General features: G+C 44.0%; 1 protein-coding gene across 6 annotated transcripts in view; it reads right to left on the minus strand.

The window, feature by feature from the left end:
• The window catches only part of kif13a (kinesin family member 13A), a 91,718-nt gene that overhangs the window by 40,551 nt on the left and 32,472 nt on the right, over positions 1–18,695 (minus strand). For all 6 annotated transcript variants that reach the window (XM_079504338.1, XM_079504334.1, XM_079504336.1 and 3 more), the window contains exons 4-12: positions 15,648–15,708; positions 11,728–11,820; positions 9,500–9,680; positions 6,118–6,205; positions 5,056–5,190; positions 3,411–3,523; positions 2,549–2,663; positions 904–1,116; positions 8–118 (exon numbers count right to left, since the gene is read on the minus strand). In XM_079504338.1, the coding sequence (XP_079360464.1) occupies positions 8–118; positions 904–1,116; positions 2,549–2,663; positions 3,411–3,523; positions 5,056–5,190; positions 6,118–6,205; positions 9,500–9,680; positions 11,728–11,820; positions 15,648–15,708 (1,110 nt within the window). The remainder of the gene's footprint in view (positions 1–7; positions 119–903; positions 1,117–2,548; positions 2,664–3,410; positions 3,524–5,055; positions 5,191–6,117; positions 6,206–9,499; positions 9,681–11,727; positions 11,821–15,647; positions 15,709–18,695) is intronic.

Genomic DNA, 18,695 nt, shown 5'->3' on the forward strand with positions numbered 1-18,695 from the left:
GCCGTACTGTTGCGATCTCCTCTGTCTTCCTGAGTTTCTCCTCCCAGGTGACGGTCATCTCTTCGATGAGCTTCTCAGACTCATGCAGTTTCTCCTTCAACTCGGGGGCCTTCATAGACTGTCACAAACAACAGACAGCAGCAGATGATCAATTAAGATCAATCACACACAAACATCAAACACATTTTTTAAAAAGGACAGGGTCTAATGACGTAGCAGCCTCCGTCTCCTATCTTGAACAATCGTACTAAGTTAACACGCAAGGTTTTGAACTAATATCAGTGAATAGCAGTGAATCTGCACACATAGTCTAAGCCTCATTTGGCCAAGTGTAAATAACAATTTTAAAACGTAAATAATGAACTAACAATTATTAGAAAAGTGCTTCACAAGTACATTTGTGAATTATTTATCATGCACTTTGGAAGTTTTTGTTTGGAGGGACTGCTTCTATAATTCACTTTTACTACACAGAATTTGGTTAACTAATCCTGGATCAAAGCCGGCTTCTCAAATCTGTAGGCTAATCACCAGCCTACAGTATTAACTACTAAATCTCTATATTCCTTCTTTGTCCCTTCTACACCAAATCTCTTGTGAGCTTGTATATTTGCTATTTTCACAGAATGTTTGCCCTGAATAAGGATGCATGTGGTTAAAGTATTTAGTGTTGCACAGTATATTGCACCCTTGTGAGAAGCACCATGCCGACGCTATTCATATACAGGTTGAGTTTGTGTTGCTGTTATGGGGGAAGGACATGCGACACGGGTCTCCACCCAGAATCGAACCGAGGATGTTATTATGTTGTAGACGCACCCTGTTTCACGCTGCCCTAAAGGCAGCTTGATGTAATCTATCGTCTTTGTTCTCCGTTCGTTCCAGAGTCCCTCCTCCTCTCACCTCAGCCTGAGAGAGCTGCACCTTCAGCTTCTCCACCTCCTCGCGGAGCTCTCTGATGATGCGTGCGTTGGGGTCCTCGTTGACCACGGCGTGGTTGACTATCCTCTTGGCTCGGTCGGCGTAGCGCAGCGTGGACAGCGTCTCCTCGTAGTTGTCGGCCGCGGGACTCACCGTGGCGATCATGGCCGTCTTGCTGTTACCGCCCAGGTTGTCCTGAGAGGAAAAAGCACGCCATGAAGACGATCGCTTCACATTTCAAAATGCTGCATGGTCATTTTTTTGAGGGCCGCTAGCCCCTCCAATGCATGGCTTTCCGAAATGACGTCATGTAGCAGCCAAGCCTATGGACTTTTAATGTTTGTTTAGAGCCTAATTAAAAATAACAGGTCGCAAGCCAAGCCTATGGACTTTAATGTTTGTTTAGAGGTAGTTATGATGTAATTATTTTGCCATCCAAGTCTATGGACTTTAATGTAAATGACAGTAAATGACAACGTAAGACGACATCTGGCATTTTATCTCTGGGACCTCCCATTCTACACAGTAGTGTTCACTCTCAGAGTTACAGACTCCTAACTCCAAGGGTATTATTGGGAATTATTATTGGGAATCAGAATAGGGATGCTGGGGTTCAAGTGGTTAACAAAAGTGGCATTTTAAAGGGACACTTCACCCTTTTTGCAAAAAAATACATGTTAATGACGTTTAGAAGCTTTAGAACACTTTCCTGGGGGTCTTTATGTGTGTAATATGTGGTTTTAGATATTTTAGATTGTAGCAGTGAGCCCAGTGTCTCTGATGTCATGGACACTGGGCTCACTTCCTTCCTGGACTACAATTCCCAAAATACTTTGGTGCACTGCTCCTCCTTGTGGATAGGGGGATGGCTGTCTTACTGAGACAACATGTAGTCCAGGAAGTAAGTGAGCCCAGTGTCCATGACATCAGAGACACTGGGCTCACTGATACAATCTAAAATATCTAAAACCACATATTACACACATAAAGACCCCCAGGAAAGTGTTCTAAAGCTCCTAAACATCATTAACATATATTGTTTAGCAAAAAGGGTGAAGTGTCCCTTTAAGAGGTTTTCTTTGCATATTTTCATTATCGCGATAATATCGTAAATCGCATTTATAATCGTGACATGAAATTTTCATATCGTCCCATCACTACTCCACTTTGAGAACCACTGTTTTAACCTATATGTGTAATTGGGCTGTCACTGTTAATTTGAAATCGGACCTGGAGAAATGTTAAATATTAGAACTATAAAGGTGTGTTCTAATTCAGTGGGTATAGGATTGCTGTACGTTAATGTTGGAATTAATGGAATGTGTAATCCTTGCCACAGTATACAATATCGAAGTGTAAATGTATTTCCAATTTTTAGGTTGGAAAACACTTCTACTACTGAATGACAGTTACCAACATCAATACAACATGGAATTGTGGACAAAATCCTATCCGACGACAACAAAATATTCTTGGACTTGGGCCTGAGGCAAAATCTCATCAAATGGTGGTCCGTGAATCAAATGCCGAAAAAATAATGGGCCTTGAAATGAAAAAGCCTTGAAATGAAAACCCTTCTACTAGACTAGAGAAACATGATAAAGATGTAGAAGAACATGCGTCAAACCTTGAGTAACCAGGTGAGGACTGAGTCTCTGTAAGGCACAAACTTCCCCTTCCCTCCTTTCCCCGCAGACTGGTCGGCCAGAGCAGAAATCACACAGCCCAGCGTGGTTAGAGACCTGTAGAGTAACACGTTGTTGCAATATGAGCACCATAGAGCTTTTTGATTGATTGGAAAAAAACTTTACTAACAGTTTGCAAATAGTAGTGGTACAAAATGCCCTGAGGGCTTCTGTCCATTATGATCCTGTGTATTCAATTCATCGTTTACATTTAAAGACTACAATGCGAGTGTCCGCCGTGAGACTGGGAGGTCGGGGTTCAATCCCCAACCGGGTCATACCAAAGACTAGAAAAATGGGACCCAATGTCTCCCTGTTTGACACTCAGTCAAGGGTTGGATTGGGGGGAAATCCCTGCGACATACTAGCGTCATGTCCAGGGGGTGTACTTATACATCAAGCTGCCTCACGCTACAGAAACAGGAGATAGGCTCCTGCCCTATGGGCCTCATGGCTCGGCAAGGCTACTTAATCATCAACACTAGTAGCAATACAAGTATATGGATAGAAAACATGGGGGGGGTCATTTCTGGGGTCAAGCTTAGAAGACTTGTCTAGGACCAGTTGCATATTGCAGACAGGTGTTCTTTTATGGCGGTTTTGAAGGAGGGTAAAGGAGTGACACTTTTTGATATCTGTTGGTAGGGAATTCCACATTTTGGTGGCATAACAGTTGAACGAATGTAACCCCATGTTTGTGCCGAATCTGGGTTGAACGAGGTCTCTCACGTTATTGAAGAAGTTTGACAGGAATTAACTATAATAATAATAAGATAACTATGAATGTGTTAAAAACGGTCTCACTTGTTGATGTTGCTGCCTTCTTTAAGTCTCTCCCCCGCAGCGCCGGTCTTGGACACACGTTCACTTCCAGCCAGGTCCACCAGGCTCAACTTACTCACCTTCTCCCCAGAGTTCTATAGTGACAAAGATTAAGACCCATTAAGATTGAGAATGAGATTGAACAGAATGAGATTGAACAGAATGAGACTGAACAGAATGAGATTGAACAGAATGAGATTGAACAGAAACAGAATGCGATTGAACAGAAACAGAATGAGATTGAACAGAATGAGATTGAACAGAATGAGATTGAACAGAATGAGATTGCACTTTATTGATTCTGCAGGGGGGAAGTCAGCCATTCAGAGCGGCCAAGATGCATAAATGGTAGAACATAGAGTAAAAACAGGTTGCGTAGAGTAACCACGGTTATATAAAGGATATGAGCGAGATGATTCGCTATGGGAGCGCCTTTCCTGGGGCGTGAGGTCCTGGGGCGCGAGTCCTCTCGCCCCACGAAAGGCACTCCTATAGTGAATCACTGAGTGATCAGACTTTAAGACTGAAACTATGATGAAAAATGTTCATCGACTACCTTTTTTCACCGAAGAATCTATAAAAAAAAAGCTGATGACTTAAACTGAAATATGTTGACAATTTCGTCAACAAATAAAAACTAGACTAAAATGTTAGGAAGGAATTAGTGGAGAAGAGATCCCTGGTTGCACTCAGGTATTGCACTCTAGCAGATCTACAAGCTCACAACGTGCCACAATACAACAACTAATGGAAAAAACAGGCATTACGACGCAATCAAGGGCCTGCCAAAATACATTATTTTTCGACAAAATCAAACAGTTGACTAAAACTAGACTAAAACTAAAACTTTCAGAAGACTAAAATATGACTACAACTAAATACAAATTTATTCAAAGACTATGACTAAAACTAAATCAAACAATGCTGTCAAAATGAACACTGATTGGAACGAGTGCCATGACCCTGAACAACCAGCAGGAGTCGCTAGTGCAGCGACAAGAACATTCTCCCCTGGCAGCTTCTCTGCTGTGAATGCTGCCAATCCTGTTCGTTATTTAAAACAATTGGTTCACATTGGTTCACAACACATTCACTAACAGGTATTACTATTAATAAATTAATTATTCCGAAACCGCTAGTGTTTTTCAGTGAAACCCTTATTTTGAAGGAGACATGTACTGGATGTAAAAACAAACAAACAAAAGAAAACGCTGTGTGTTGTGACAGACGATCGTCTTTTACTTCACCCGAAAAATAAATGTTGTAACCGCAAATTAGTTATGGGCCGTTGAATAAAGCTTGTTTTGGCCAAAAATGCGTAACGTAGAGGCAGACAGAGGCAGGGAAACTTTTCACTTCCGGTTAATATCCGGTTGTATCCGTTGCTTGACAACCTAGAACCATTCATACATTGGCGAAGAGCGCGATCTATCATAAACTGCTGAAAAGACCACATGACGAGATCTCCGTCATCGGCGGGGAATGTGTTGAGTGCACCCCAACTGACAAGTTAAATAATACAGTACACGTGCTTCCTGGGTGAGCCACCAGGGTGCGCTACGCTGAGGTTAGTGATTATAGAATCGACATTTGGCAGTGATTATTGAATGCAGGAGGAAGGTCTGACCCCAGACCGGAGGTCGAAGAGCGTTTGTGTGACGATGATGCTGAAGACGCCGTGAGACCGACTGCTCTCCTCATTCATGTTGGTCGCTGCAACCGTCCGCGACTTGTTCCCTTCTGACATCAACACCTCGATGTCCTACGGAGGACGAGCGAGAGAGAGAAAAGGACAGATAAATAGATCGACAGACAGACCGATCATTCATTAATTCATTCAAACTAACAAACAAACTAAACAGAGAGGTGGGAGATTGATTTGTGCACCTTGTTTGGTGATGGAGTAGTGCATGTGTTTGCGCGTGCACAAGTAAGCACACAGTCTCGTAAAGTGTCAGAACAATGAGCGCCCGAGCGCGGGCACATCGCGCACACGTCTCTGGGTGTAGGCTAAAGTTGCAAATGGGTCAGTGCTAGAACAACAAAGACCGGCAGTATTCACAGATGGCTGCGTGCCATGTGATTCGGCTGCATGGTTCCACAGCGGGCAGTGCGGCTGAGGCTATCAGCGGGCCGAGGCTCTGGGAAACACACTGCCCTAATAATCAGCAGGGGAAAGACAAACGGGGTGGGGACGTCCAAACTTAATTAAGGAAGGCCCTGCCAAGACTTGGCATGACTACACAAAAAAACCCATGACTATATCACACGTCAAGGCCGTGTGTGTGTGCATGTGTGTGCATGTGTGTGCATGTGTGTGCGTGCGTGCGTGCGTGCGTGCGTGCGTGCGTGCGTGCGTGCGTGCGTGCGTGCGTGCGTGCGTGTGTGTGTGCGTGCGTGCGTGCGTGTGTGCGTGTATGTATGTGTGTGTGCTCGCATGTCAGTGCTTGCATGTGTGTCACTGGAGTTCCTAGACTCTGGAGTGTTTTCTTTCTTTAATCCAGACATGAATCAACAACGGATGTGATAATCGTGTAAATATGAATGGATGCTATGGATGGAGTACTACAGCGAATGCATGCATTTCCTGAGTGTGTGTGAATGTTTCGGTGCTGCTGCGGTGAGGTATGCTGGGTGGGTTCAGTTGGGCTTATGACGCTACTGTGGTAATGGAAGGGCGAGGACATACCTCAAAGTTTGTCACAGCCAGCTGAGACAGACCGTCCACATATGGACCCAGGACTTTGTGCTCTCGTACTTTCAGAGACTGCCGGCTCCTGGGAAGCAGAAGATAAACAACACGTTTAGTATGAGAAGAGGAAGGAGATGAGATGGAAGAAACGGAGCTAGTGCAGCGATGCAGAATTTCTGTACAGAATGTACAGATGTACAGAACAGAATGAACGATAACTACATTTCAACTTAACTTGAATTTAATTGTAGTATCACATCACAAATTACATGTATAAAGATCCAGTTATTTTTATTTTATTAGCTCCATTTGCAGTTTCAAGAAAAGAGTTAAAAGGGTAAAGAATGGAGTAATAAACAAAGAAGTGTCTTCAAGACTGGTATGACGGCATAACTTAAACACTTAAACCATATGCTTAGTTGCAGTGGTGGAAAAGGTATTTTTGCTAGGGATCATGTGGTTAAGAAGTATATACTTTATTGTGCAACAAACTAAACGAAAGTATCAGATATACAATCTCACAATGACATTTTGTTTTTACCTATGAGATGCCTATAATTCTTGTCTATAATGACATTCCCAAAATAGTGACACCAGGTTGAAAAGTGGTTAAAGAAAAGGTGAGAGATATACTGTCAAAGTATATACTGTATCATATATCATACTGTTCAAACAGTTCTGATACTATAATCATTCTGTTCCAAAGAAATGAACTACCAAATTCACATAAAGCGTTTTCGAGGATTTGAATGGCTTATGTTGGCTAGTATTCCTGATTGTGGAGGTGAATGGAGTTAATTCATTGATGTCAATGAGCCTGCTATTAAATGTCTGCAGGATATGGGGTCATGTTCTCAAAAACAAAATGTTTTTGTCCACAGATAATCACATGGCTTCAAATAGGTTTCTTAAAAAGACTCCTTCCTTTCAAAAAAGAAAACACAATGGCAACCTGGCCGTTTTAGCTCAGGTTTTCCCAGATGAAATTTCATATTTCTGATTGAACTCTAGAATGTTATCCAGTTGGAAAACATTATACAGCATATTATTGCACACTTGAATGGAGGCTAGGCGTGTGTTTCACTAGATGGTGCAGGTGGGTCCACTGAAGCTGAACTTGGGTTGGCTGTTTGCCAGCTGTCCTATAGAGCAGTTGACAGTCAACTTAGCTCCACTCCAAGCCTGAGGATTCACTAACACTGGCAAAGCCCAAGTTCACAGCTCCAGCACGACGTCCAAAGCAATCTGCCTCCCGCCGCGGCAAAACGGGGCACGGCGGCTACGAGGATCGCGGACAACAATCACACACATGCGGTGGAACTAAGTAGTGTCAGAAGAGATTGTTTGCTATTATATGCAAGTAAGGCAAGTAGTAGCAGTGCAGGCCCTGGAAGTGCGGGCTCGAAGTCACGGAAAGACAGGGAAAGAAAGCAGGGGCCTGGCTATAGGAGCCAGAGGAAGCAGCCATTGGAGATGCGTCTGGCTGCATCTTCAGACATCTGCAGCCAGAGTGCACAGAGCGCTCCACTGTAGTCCCTCCCTGGGGCTCCCCCTCAAAGGCCACGATGACCGCCTCCGCTGCACTGAGCTCCACTAACAGATGTCCTTGAAACACGCTCCTACAACCTCCCCCCGCAGTCCGTCCGCCAAGCCACAGCAGACCATGACAAGGAAGAATGCAGCAGTGTCCGGGGGGATGACACCGGGCACTGTTCGACAGGAAATGAATGGGTTGAGCTTCCTGCTTGCGACGTTCTGCCGCCTTTCGCTCCCTTGCTAAGCGGCTAGACACAACAGAGCGATGAACAGGGATGAAAACCAAGACACCGAGAGAAGCTCTGCGAAAGGAGTCAGGGTAGGTTCCGTGTCGTAGATCGGGTAAATATTAAACTGAGACGTGTGCACGCATCCGCCTCGTTGACGTCAGAATGCTGGGCGAGCGCTGGCGCTTTGGCATGGGGGGTCAGACCAACATGGAATTAATTCTGTACTGGCCATATAAGGAGCATGTCTTGAGTGTACAGGCTTTGATGAGGTCAGATCAACATATGGAATGTCACTCAGAACAGGTGCTCCATACAGTATATGGAGATCTAAGGGTGGTAGCGGGGACATTCTCTTGAGTGTACAGGGTTTGATGAGGGCCCAGGTAGGGCCGGGCCTTAATTTTCGGGCCTGTTGAGAGGCTGCACTAATAACTTTGGGGCAGGCCCGTCTAGAGTTTAACATTTGAATGGACAGGTATAAGTCAAAAGGGAGACATCAAAGAGGAATGCATACACAGTGCTGCCTTGATCCCGCCTCTAGCTGCCGCTGATTGGCCAGGCCGTTTTGTGCATCAAGTCTGCCTGAGAGTTCCCAGATGGGAGCAGGAGGGGGGAACCCAGTGCACTCTCTGCTGCCCCATCTGGCTGAGTCAGGTTAGGATGGGGAAGGATCAACATGGAATGTCAGAACAGGTTCTAACTTCTGACATATATCCATATATGGAGATCTAAGGGTTTGCTGTGTGTCTTCCCCCGTCTCTCCCCGTTTCCTGTCTACCTACTATGATCTATCAATAAAGGCAAAAAAGCCCCCAAAAATATATTTAAAAAAATAATCATACACTCAGGGGGAGGGAGATGGAATACTTCACCGTGATTCATTTCACCGCCACATGATGACACATCAATAACTAATACTGTTACAGCAAAATACAGCAAACTCACTGTGGTTGAGGGTCAGCCTGGGGGCGGGGAGAGGGGGGGGGGGTCACCTGTGAGCAATTAACCCTTCATATATCTGTGTTTGTGCAGGCTCTCCAGGGACCCGGAAACAAGACCTCTGAACAGAGTTTGTTTTGAAAAGTCTTTGGAGTTTCCTGATGGACTGCTTTAGTCGATTTTTATGCACCAGCATTTTGAGTTTAGGTATGGATATTTTCTGGATAACAGTTGACCACTTCACTCGTGTCACTTTTATGGGTGCAAACATTTGGTGAAAATACAGTTTCAGCAGATCTACAAGCAAACAACGAGCTTGTAAATCAGCGTTTTGGGCAAAGAGATTTGGCATAGCGGTATGGACTATGGAGCCCTGAGGCACCGTGGCCAACTAAACATCGTCTCTGTTGGGTGGAAACCTTGTATATTACAATAGTATAACAATGAAAATAGCCGATCTATAAACTCAAACGCAGCTTGTAGATCTGCTATTTACACTAATTATTTGCGCCACTCTCATATATGACGATAGGGAAGTATAGGGAATTAATCAAATTGAACTTGAAATATGGAGATACAAGGTTTCTGCCCGGTTAGCCTCGGAAGCCCCCGGTTAACTCCACATGCTGCCAGCTGTGTCCTTATAAGGAAGAGACAAACATACAGCCACTCACCCTTTGGGGTCCAGCAGGTCACGGACCTTCTCGTTGTAGATCTCCATGAAGGATACCTCCACTTTGAAGGAGTGGGCTTCGCTCTCCTCCCTGTGGACCCTCTCAAACAGGGAGCAGCACAGCCTGGGGATCAGACCGGGGCTATCCCCATTCCCCATCATGGAAAAGGACTTCCCTGAACCTGGAGACAAAAATGATACACCACATTTAGAATAGAAAGCTTTTCTGTCTATTGATTCCGTCCGGAATCAAGCTGGGGAAGTTGCAATCGTGTGATAGATGCGCACCCCCAGTGAAGCCAAACTGTAACAATGACATTTTGATTTATTGAAAATAACATCTGGAATATCAAATCAGTTTATCAAACGTACTTGACTTTTGGCACCACTAGGGGCAGAACTCTCTCACTTAAGGACGACTTCAGCACTTTTCAACCTATCGTCATATAATTGGTCCTCACTAATGTTCATGATAAAATAGCACAATTCTTTTCTACTCAGTCTGTGTCTCATAGGAAGGCTGTGGGCAGTTCAGAAACCCATCCACCAGTGACATCATCGATGGGGAATCCAAGCTAACAGAAACTGCAGGCTTTCTATTCCTGAAAAGTTACAAGCCATAGTTACACAAAAGTTGTAAGCCATCGTTCTGGCAAAAATAAAAATCTTGTTTAAAAAATAAATCTACCGATGATGTCACTGGAAGATGGGTTTCTGAACTGCCCACAGCCCTCCTACAGTATGAGACACAGACCGAGTAGAAAACTAGAAAAAGTGCCCCTCAGGCACAGGTCTCCACCAGGCTAGGTCAGGTTACTGTGGCCTCCTGGTGGCGCTATAATAGGCCAATGTGAATAGGGTGCCATTTCTTCTAAGCCTTTCATGGCAATTTGATGATTTGAAGCATTTTATTCCCAAAATGTGTTTTGCAAAAATCCACCTGTTGGTGGCGCTATAACAGGCCAATGTGAAAAGGGTGGGATTTATTCCTCAGCCTAGTAGGAAAGTGCGTGAAAAATGTCTGCTGCGTTCATGATTTGAGGCTTTTTGTTCAAAACAGGCCAATCCTACAAACTTTGGATGCCAATGTTAGCCAATTAGGATGGAATATGAAATATCGGGACAGATCCGTCTTGAGCACATCACTATAGAGATACTGTGTAACGATGTGCAGGATTTTTGGACAGAATCTGGAGGAGTGATATCAACAAATGTGTTTTCTCTTGGTGGCGTTATAAAAGGAAAATGTGAAAGGGAGTGTGTGTGCAAAGTTTGGCATCGACTGGGTTAACGGTGCCGGAGATTAGCTGGCAACGGACGTACGGAAAAAACAAACTCTCTCCCCATGCCTTCGGCCTGGCTGAGACAAAAATACCATGAACATAAAAAATAAAAAAAGACCTACAGTTCTAGGAAACACAGAATGGGAGGACTTTTCAAAATTATTTCCACAGCTCAAAGGTACATTAAAGGACCACTTCACCACTTTTCAACTTCTCTTCCTATAATTGGTCCTAACTAAGGTTCATGATAAAATACCACAATTGTTTCCTACTCAGTCTGTGTCTCATAGGAAGGCTGTGGGCAGTTCAGAAACCCATCATCGATGGTGAATCCAAGCTAATAGAAACGTCAGGCTTTCTTTTCCTGAAAAGTTGCAATGCAAAAGTTGAAGCCATCATTCTCACGATAATAAAAATCTAAATATATTTGAAAACAAATCTTGTTTTAAAAACAATCTGCCTAATGATGATGTCACTGGTGGACGGGTGTCCGAACTGCCCAAAGCCCTCCTATGAGACACAGACTGAGTAGGAAAAAATGGTGGTCTTTTATCATGAACATTAGTGAGGACCAATTATATGAAGAGATGTTGAAAAGTGGTGAAGTGGTCCTTTAATGACATAGTAAAATGTTGAAAATGAGTGGTATTCCCCTTTAAGTATTATGACACCTCAGACAGGAAATGGGATGAAAGAGCCACCCAGGCAAGGAAGGATACATGGTGAGTGATTTGCCAGTGTGCTCTTCCTGTCCTGTTCTAGTATGACCAGGCTATTATGGAAGAGCCATCTGCAGACCACTGGGCTTGCAGATCTAATTTAGAACATGACGTAGGATCTAGCATCTTAGGTGATTCTCCAAAAAAAGAATATGCTAATCAATTTCACAAACGGTTATAACAAATATGAAATTACATTTACAATGTCAAACTTGATCTTCAATTACCTGTTTGTCCATAGGCAAATATGCAGGCATTGTATCCTTGGAATGCATTTTCAAGAATTCCCTCTCCAAGGCACTTGAACACCACCTCTTGACCTTAAAAGAAAAGAGTAAAAAAAGGGGATTATGGTAAAAAGAAATAAGCCCCTTTTACACACTGTTCAAAGCAAGAATGCCGTTATACAGCCTCACAGTTCTGTCTGGAAGGTAGTAAGGTACGGACGTGGAATGGGAGAGATTGTTGTTCCGCCGTTAAGCCGGCAGCACGAAATCATTGTTGGTTGTATGCTGCAGTTGGTTGGTTCTCATTGACATCTCGCAGGCTGCAGTTGGTTGGTTCTCATTGACATCTCGCAGGCTGCAGTTGGTTGGTTCTCATTGACATCTCGCAGGCTGCAGTTGGTTGGTTCTCATTGACATCTCGCAGGCTGCAGTTGGTTGGTTCTCATTGACATCTCGCAGGCTGCAGTTGGTTGGTTCTCATTGACATCTCGCAGGCTGCAGTTGGTTGGTTCTCATTGACATCTCGCAGGCTGCAGTTGGTTGGTTCTCATTGACATCTCGCAGGCTGCAGTTGGTTGGTTCTCATTGACATCTCGCAGGCTGCAGTTGGTTGGTTCTCATTGACATCTCGCAGGCTGCAGTTGGTTGGTTCTCATTGACATCTCGCAGGCTGCAGTTGGTTGGTTCTCATTGACATCTCGCAGGCTGCAGTTGGTTGGTTCTCATTGACATCTCGCAGGCTGCAGTTGGTTGGTTCTCATTGACATCTCGCAGGCTGCAGTTGGTTGGTTCTCATTGACATCTCGCAGGCTGCAGTTGGTTGGTTCTCATTGACATCTCGCAGGCTGCAGTTGGTTGGTTCTCATTGACATCTCGCAGGCTGCAGTTGGTTGGTTCTCATTGACATCTCGCAGGCTGCAGTTGGTTGGTTCTCATTGACATCTCGCAGGCTGCAGTTGGTTGGTTCTCATTGACATCTCGCAGGCTGCAGTTGGTTGGTTCTCATTGACATCTCGCAGGCTGCATCATTGGTATATTTTCATTTATAAAGCCATTCTTCCCCCTTACATTTCCTCCAAATTTAATTTGGTAAAAAATGGTCTAAATCTCAGATCAAATGCCTGGCTACGGTGTGTAGTGCCAGCCTTCAAATCTGAGGGGGGTAAAAAGTGTCTTGCTTTCTTTGGCCCCATGCTGGTCGTGGAATGACCTGCAGCTCAGACTAAAATTGGCCTTGAAAGTTCCTTTGAGAAGTTTCAAAAGGATCATCTTAAATGCACAGTCCAACACCTGCACATGTTCGGATGTGTACTAGCCTTTGCATAGGCCCATATATTTATTTTTTTCTGTTTTAAATGTACATTGTGTATGTGCTCTGTGCACAATTTCTTGCACCCAGTCATTGTTAGTGTACCTTTGTTGGAGATTTGTTGTATACAGTACTTGCACCCCTCACCAACCTTAATCCAGTCGGACCAATGCTATGTCTAACCAATGCTATGCCTCCCGTATGATGTAGCATTGAAGTATAATTTTGTTTCTGCCTCTTGGCCAGTTCCCACTTGCAAAAGAGAGTCAAGAGACTCAGTCTCAATGTGTTTTTACTGGTTAAATAAAGGTTAAATAAATAAAAAAGGGGTAGTCGCACAGTTGAATTGGCGTCTGTATAAAAGGGAGAGCTGGCCGGGGCGGGTGACATCTAACATCTGCGGTTTCTGCCTCGAACCACTCCCTTCTTCTCTTCAATTTCTCCTCCAACATATTTCTGATCACAAAAATATTGCTCGCACAAATCCACCATTGTAATATTATGTTTCAACATGTACAGTACTCTGCACAGCACTGATGCCCAAGTCCGTCAAATTCTACCTGCACCCACCCACCGGCATACTACAGTGTGTACAAACTTCTCAACTGCGATTTCAGATAATGGTCCATAGATTGTGTGTAGAATGTTTCACACAAATTGCACAAACGTCCAGTCAGAAAATCAGGTATAAGTGTTTTTCAAACTGCTCAAAATGGTGGAAAATCTGAGGGCGGAGCTTATTGGTCAAAGTGACCGATGTGTTCCCCATGAGTCAAGGAACATGTGGAAACAAGTGCCATGACCTTTGGCCAAACGAGGCATGAGTTATGCCTGTTCAAAGGTTTCATTTTCAAAAAGTTGCTATAGTGCCCCCCTTTGGCCAATTGGAGTAAGACTGGTTTCAGTGCTATTTGGCATGACCCTCTACCAAACTGTAAAGTTTCATAAGCATATAATGCTGCATGTATGTATTATGGGCAGAAGAAGAATTTTCACAAAACAGCAATTTTCATTGGCTCATAAAAACTAAATTTTTCCACTTAAAAATAATTTACTTCGGATTTTTTGTCTGTATGGGTCAAACGTTCATGTGTAGATATTTTTGTGCATTTTGATCAAAGATCCTGGTTGGAGATGGATTTTAACTGTTAGCATTTTCAATTGAGTGCTATGGCGCCACCCTTTGGCTAATGGTCGTGGGCTTCGCATCCTCACCGTTTGGCATGGCCCTCTACTATACTGCCGAGTTTCGCGAAAACCGACTGCACGGTTCAGCCAGAACTGCTGTTTTTGGCGGAAGGAGGAGGAGAAGAAGAAAAAACAGACAAAAACAATAAGGGACCAACGTCACTTCGGGACAGGCTTGGTCCCTTAATTAGGAGAGCTAAGAGTGAGAGAGAGAGAGAGAGAGAGAGAGAGAGAGAGAGAGAGAAGGGGGGTTCATGAAAGGTGGCAGATTCCTGTGTGGTCATGTGGAAAGTGCTGGGTAGAGCGTGCAGAGAGATCTCTTGTGTTTTGCTCACTGTCATGCTCATGGTGAATGGGGCAGCTGTTTAATGATCTAAATAAAGCCTGGGCGGCCCAGGCCCTTCGGGCGGCCCTCAGCTCAACAGATTGCCTCGTCTCTTCCGTGCCAGCCACATGCGGATCGCTTCATTTCCATCACAAAACTGGAGCGAGAAGGCTGCGACAAACCCAAATGTATTGACAATTACTAGTATGTAAATCTGGCACGTACTGGAGACAGGAGCAGTGACCTCAGCAGTGTTCTCTAGATATCCTCGCTGTCGGGCAGAAACCTCGTATCTCCATAATTATGTCAGCATGTTGTTGTTGTTGTTTTTCTTAACAGATGAATGCCTCACTTGGTCGTACAAGAGTGTCACACAATAGGAGGGAAAATAGCCATGAGTTGTGAACTTGTAGATCTACTATTTTCACTATTGTAAAAGATTGTTTTTTAATATATATGTATTTGTATGCATTCGATGTATTACCATGCATTGCCATGTGTTGTTCTGTTCTTGCTTACTGAAGTCACTCTGGATTAAGAGCGTCTGCTAAATGCCTACATTTTTAATAGAATAATACATTTTTGGACTTACAAGGTTTCCACCCGACAGCAACGATATATTATGTGTTGGAACACACTGCAGCTGTAACCCTTCTGTGAGCCTACTTTATTATTAGCAAAGTGAAGTGTGGCTCAGGAACTTAGCATTCGAGTTCATGCATAGGGAAATGTACATGAAAGCCATGAATGTCCACAAAAGGAGATGTAACCGTGACCAAAGTGTGCTATTTCTGTTGTTCCGACGTGTTACGTAAGAGCCAATATATTATATGCACGTCGAATAAAATACCCCAATGGCTTGTATTGTGCCGAACCACAACCACTTTACCACCCACGACAAAAGACACCGTCTCGTTCATTCGTTTGAATTGGCCGACTCAAAATGCAAATGCTGGGTGGGTCCTGTGTGGTTCTTTTGCACGATGCAAGGACCACACCTTTCCATGGAGCTGTAGCATACGGCGCTCACCTGGCAGCTTCCACACAAGCCTGAGACATGTCTGGAGTTCGTTAGCAACACTCGTGAGAGTGACTCACCGGCGTACTTGGGAACGTTGGACTCGTCCATAGACCAGAAGCAGTGGTCGAAGGCAAACACCTGCGTGAGACACAGAAAGCACGAGGGGGCTTAATAAACGTGCACGCGCACGCGCACACGCACACGCACACACACACACACACACACACACGACACCTCTCCAAGCAAGTGCAGTCTAGCTCAGGGTTTCTCAAAGTAGGTGCCGTGACCAAGTAAGTCCAGGGGTGCCACGGAATACTTTGAATGTACAGTATCAAAATCACTTCAGTTTAATCACTTAACCCATTTTGACCTGAGATCAGATTCTAAAAATGTTTTATACATCCTGACAGTTCTCTGAAAAAGCTATGTTTCTATGTCAGTGGTTCTTTGATTTTTCAAAAATAGCAGACCTACAAGCTCGTAGCTATGAGCTTGTAGATCTGCTATTTTTGGTGAATGCCCTCCCCCCAGAGTAGGGATAAATTAGTAGGGTTCAAGTGGTTAAATATCAAGTATGAAGCTATTTTCAATCTGTCGTAATGGAAACTACTATTCTCTCAAGTTTTCCTCGTGACACATACTGTATCTTGGGGTACACACATTCATACACCGATGGCGGCAGAAACCATGCAAGGCACTAGCCAGCACATCAGGAGCAATTTGGGGTTCAGTGTCTTGCTCAAGGACACTTCGACACTAACTCTGGGGAGCCCGGGTTTGAACAGGCAACCTTGCGGTTACCATCCAGCCACTCTACCCCTGAGCCACCGCCGCCCGGATGAAAAAGTAATTTGCAGGCTTGACCTGAGACAAAGACGCTTGAGAACCACTGGTCTAGCTAATGTTTTATGCTTATTGCACTACTGTACATCTGTGTCAGTTGAACTCTCAACTAATCAGCGTTATGACTGGATTTAGACTTTGTCGCGCACCAGTGTCGCCCACCAAAAAAGAAGAGCGCAGATTCACAAGCATGTCGCATCGAAACACGTTGTGAGCTTGTAGATCGGGTTATATTCAGTCAACATGGCATGGTGGGCAACCAAGTATGAAGGGACATGAAAACCGGCGAGCACAATAACTATAAATATATAGTTTAAAATAATTCCACACCACAACCATAACAAAGACAATGGTAGACGATAGTTATAGTTATCACTGTAAATGGCCCTTAAATCAGGCATTAGATATAACGGGTTGTTGGTTGGACACGGCTACCCGCACAGATCCACTGTTAGCCGGGGGGGGGGGGGGGGGGGGGGGGTGTTTAAATGAAATCATAAATCAGGGTCAGCACTCCGCAGTAGACATTCCAGCTCCCAGTGACCCCGGTCTCCAGGGCAACGCTTCTGGAGTTGTTCCTGGGAGTGGCGAGCAGAAGACTGGCCGTCAGCCCTACGGTGCCTATAGGCCAGCTATGGGGCTGGGCCCATTGGTGGGCCGTGAAAATATTGCAAAAGGGCCACTAAATAATTGGCAAAACACACACACACACAGGTATAAAAAAAAGTGTTTTATTCCTAAAAATCCTTGAATGTTGTTTAATATAAATGTTTTTTGATTAGATTGTCACCTATAGGCTTAGCAGATGAGATGCTAAAAGTTGCATGTTTGAGCAATTTCAGTAATTAGCATAATATGTGACCATACCATTAACAACCTCTATAAAGCAAAACAAATCAGGGTTTTCGTGATTCTGAATCCATTCCAAGCATTAGTTTTGCACAAAAAACACCTCTTGGGCTAAAAACAGCCATAGCTACTTGCCCAAACGTGCTGATCACCATTTCTATATTGGGAACCTCTTATAGGCCTCACGGTAGACACAGAGCCCGGCCGCGTGTCATGCATGTGATCTCTAAGCTATGGCTGAATGGCACAGGAAGCATTCTCCATGCAGGGAGAGTGACTAGTGCTGTTTGTTTACTAAGCTCTGCTAGTCTATGCAGAGCAGTGAGTGGTCCCGGGGACCACCAGTGGTCCTTGAGGGGGTTCCAGGTGGTCCCGCAGCTAAATGATGGAGAGTTGGTAACCAAATTAATGTTTATTATTAGATCTTTAACTCTTGAGAGCGTACGCTCTAAAGTCTAAAGAGTTAAATTGTTGTTAATTTACAAAAAGTCTTAACAATTAGACACAATAAGACAGGGCCCTATTAAGCAAGTGGAATCTAATTACATATAATTTTACAGTTTTTAAGACGTGGGGGCGGGTGCAATGTCATATTACAATTATGGGCCAGGTGAGAAGCGCTTTCGACACCCCGTGGTGTGAGCAAAAAGGCCTTGAATTAGTCATGGGAGTGTTTCAGGGAGTTTTGAGGCTTACCCAATGAACATGTCCGTACTATTCTCTTTACGACACCAGCTGATGTCCTCATGGAATGCGCCCTTTTCGGCAAGTGGTATTACATTTCTGCAGACTGGCACCATAGACATGACATGACTTTGTCACATTTGGGTTAATTATTCATATTGCACTGCATGCTGTCACCTTTATGCCTCAAAAGAACAGATCCACAAGCTGTCACAGCCATGATGTGCATAGCTTGTAGGCCTATGTCTCTATTTTGTAAAGTAACTTGCAGTTTTCATTGGAAAGTCATTACAGCGGCGCAGCCATATGCTAAGGGAGGGAGATATACGCACATCATCACTTAATTTGTTTCTGTTCTAAGCATGAAAAACAGCTGTAAAAATCTTTATTCTAGTTCATTTGATTCATAAATGAATAACTAAGCCTTTGAAATGGCACCTACCTATACCTTTCAGATCGGAATGGAACTGCGAGTAGATACGCAGCATTGGCTGGCAAATTGGCAATCCATGCGTAATGTTCCCAGAATCGTCTAACCCCCGAACATACAAGTTCGTTTGATATTGTTTAATTCGATAAAAATAGAACCATGTACCATACAGCGAATGAAAGCAAGATTCCTAAGGAATATGGGGATTTTTACATTTTAAAAAACGGTTGAGAAATGAGAGAACCATGAGTGTTTATAATATCAAATATTATAAGAATAATATGAAAGACAAACGGGCTGTGAAGAGCTCAGCTCACCA

The sequence above is a fragment of the Electrona antarctica genome (genome assembly GCF_951216825.1).
Source record: "Electrona antarctica genome assembly, chromosome: 6".
Lineage (NCBI taxonomy): Eukaryota > Metazoa > Chordata > Actinopteri > Myctophiformes > Myctophidae > Electrona > Electrona antarctica.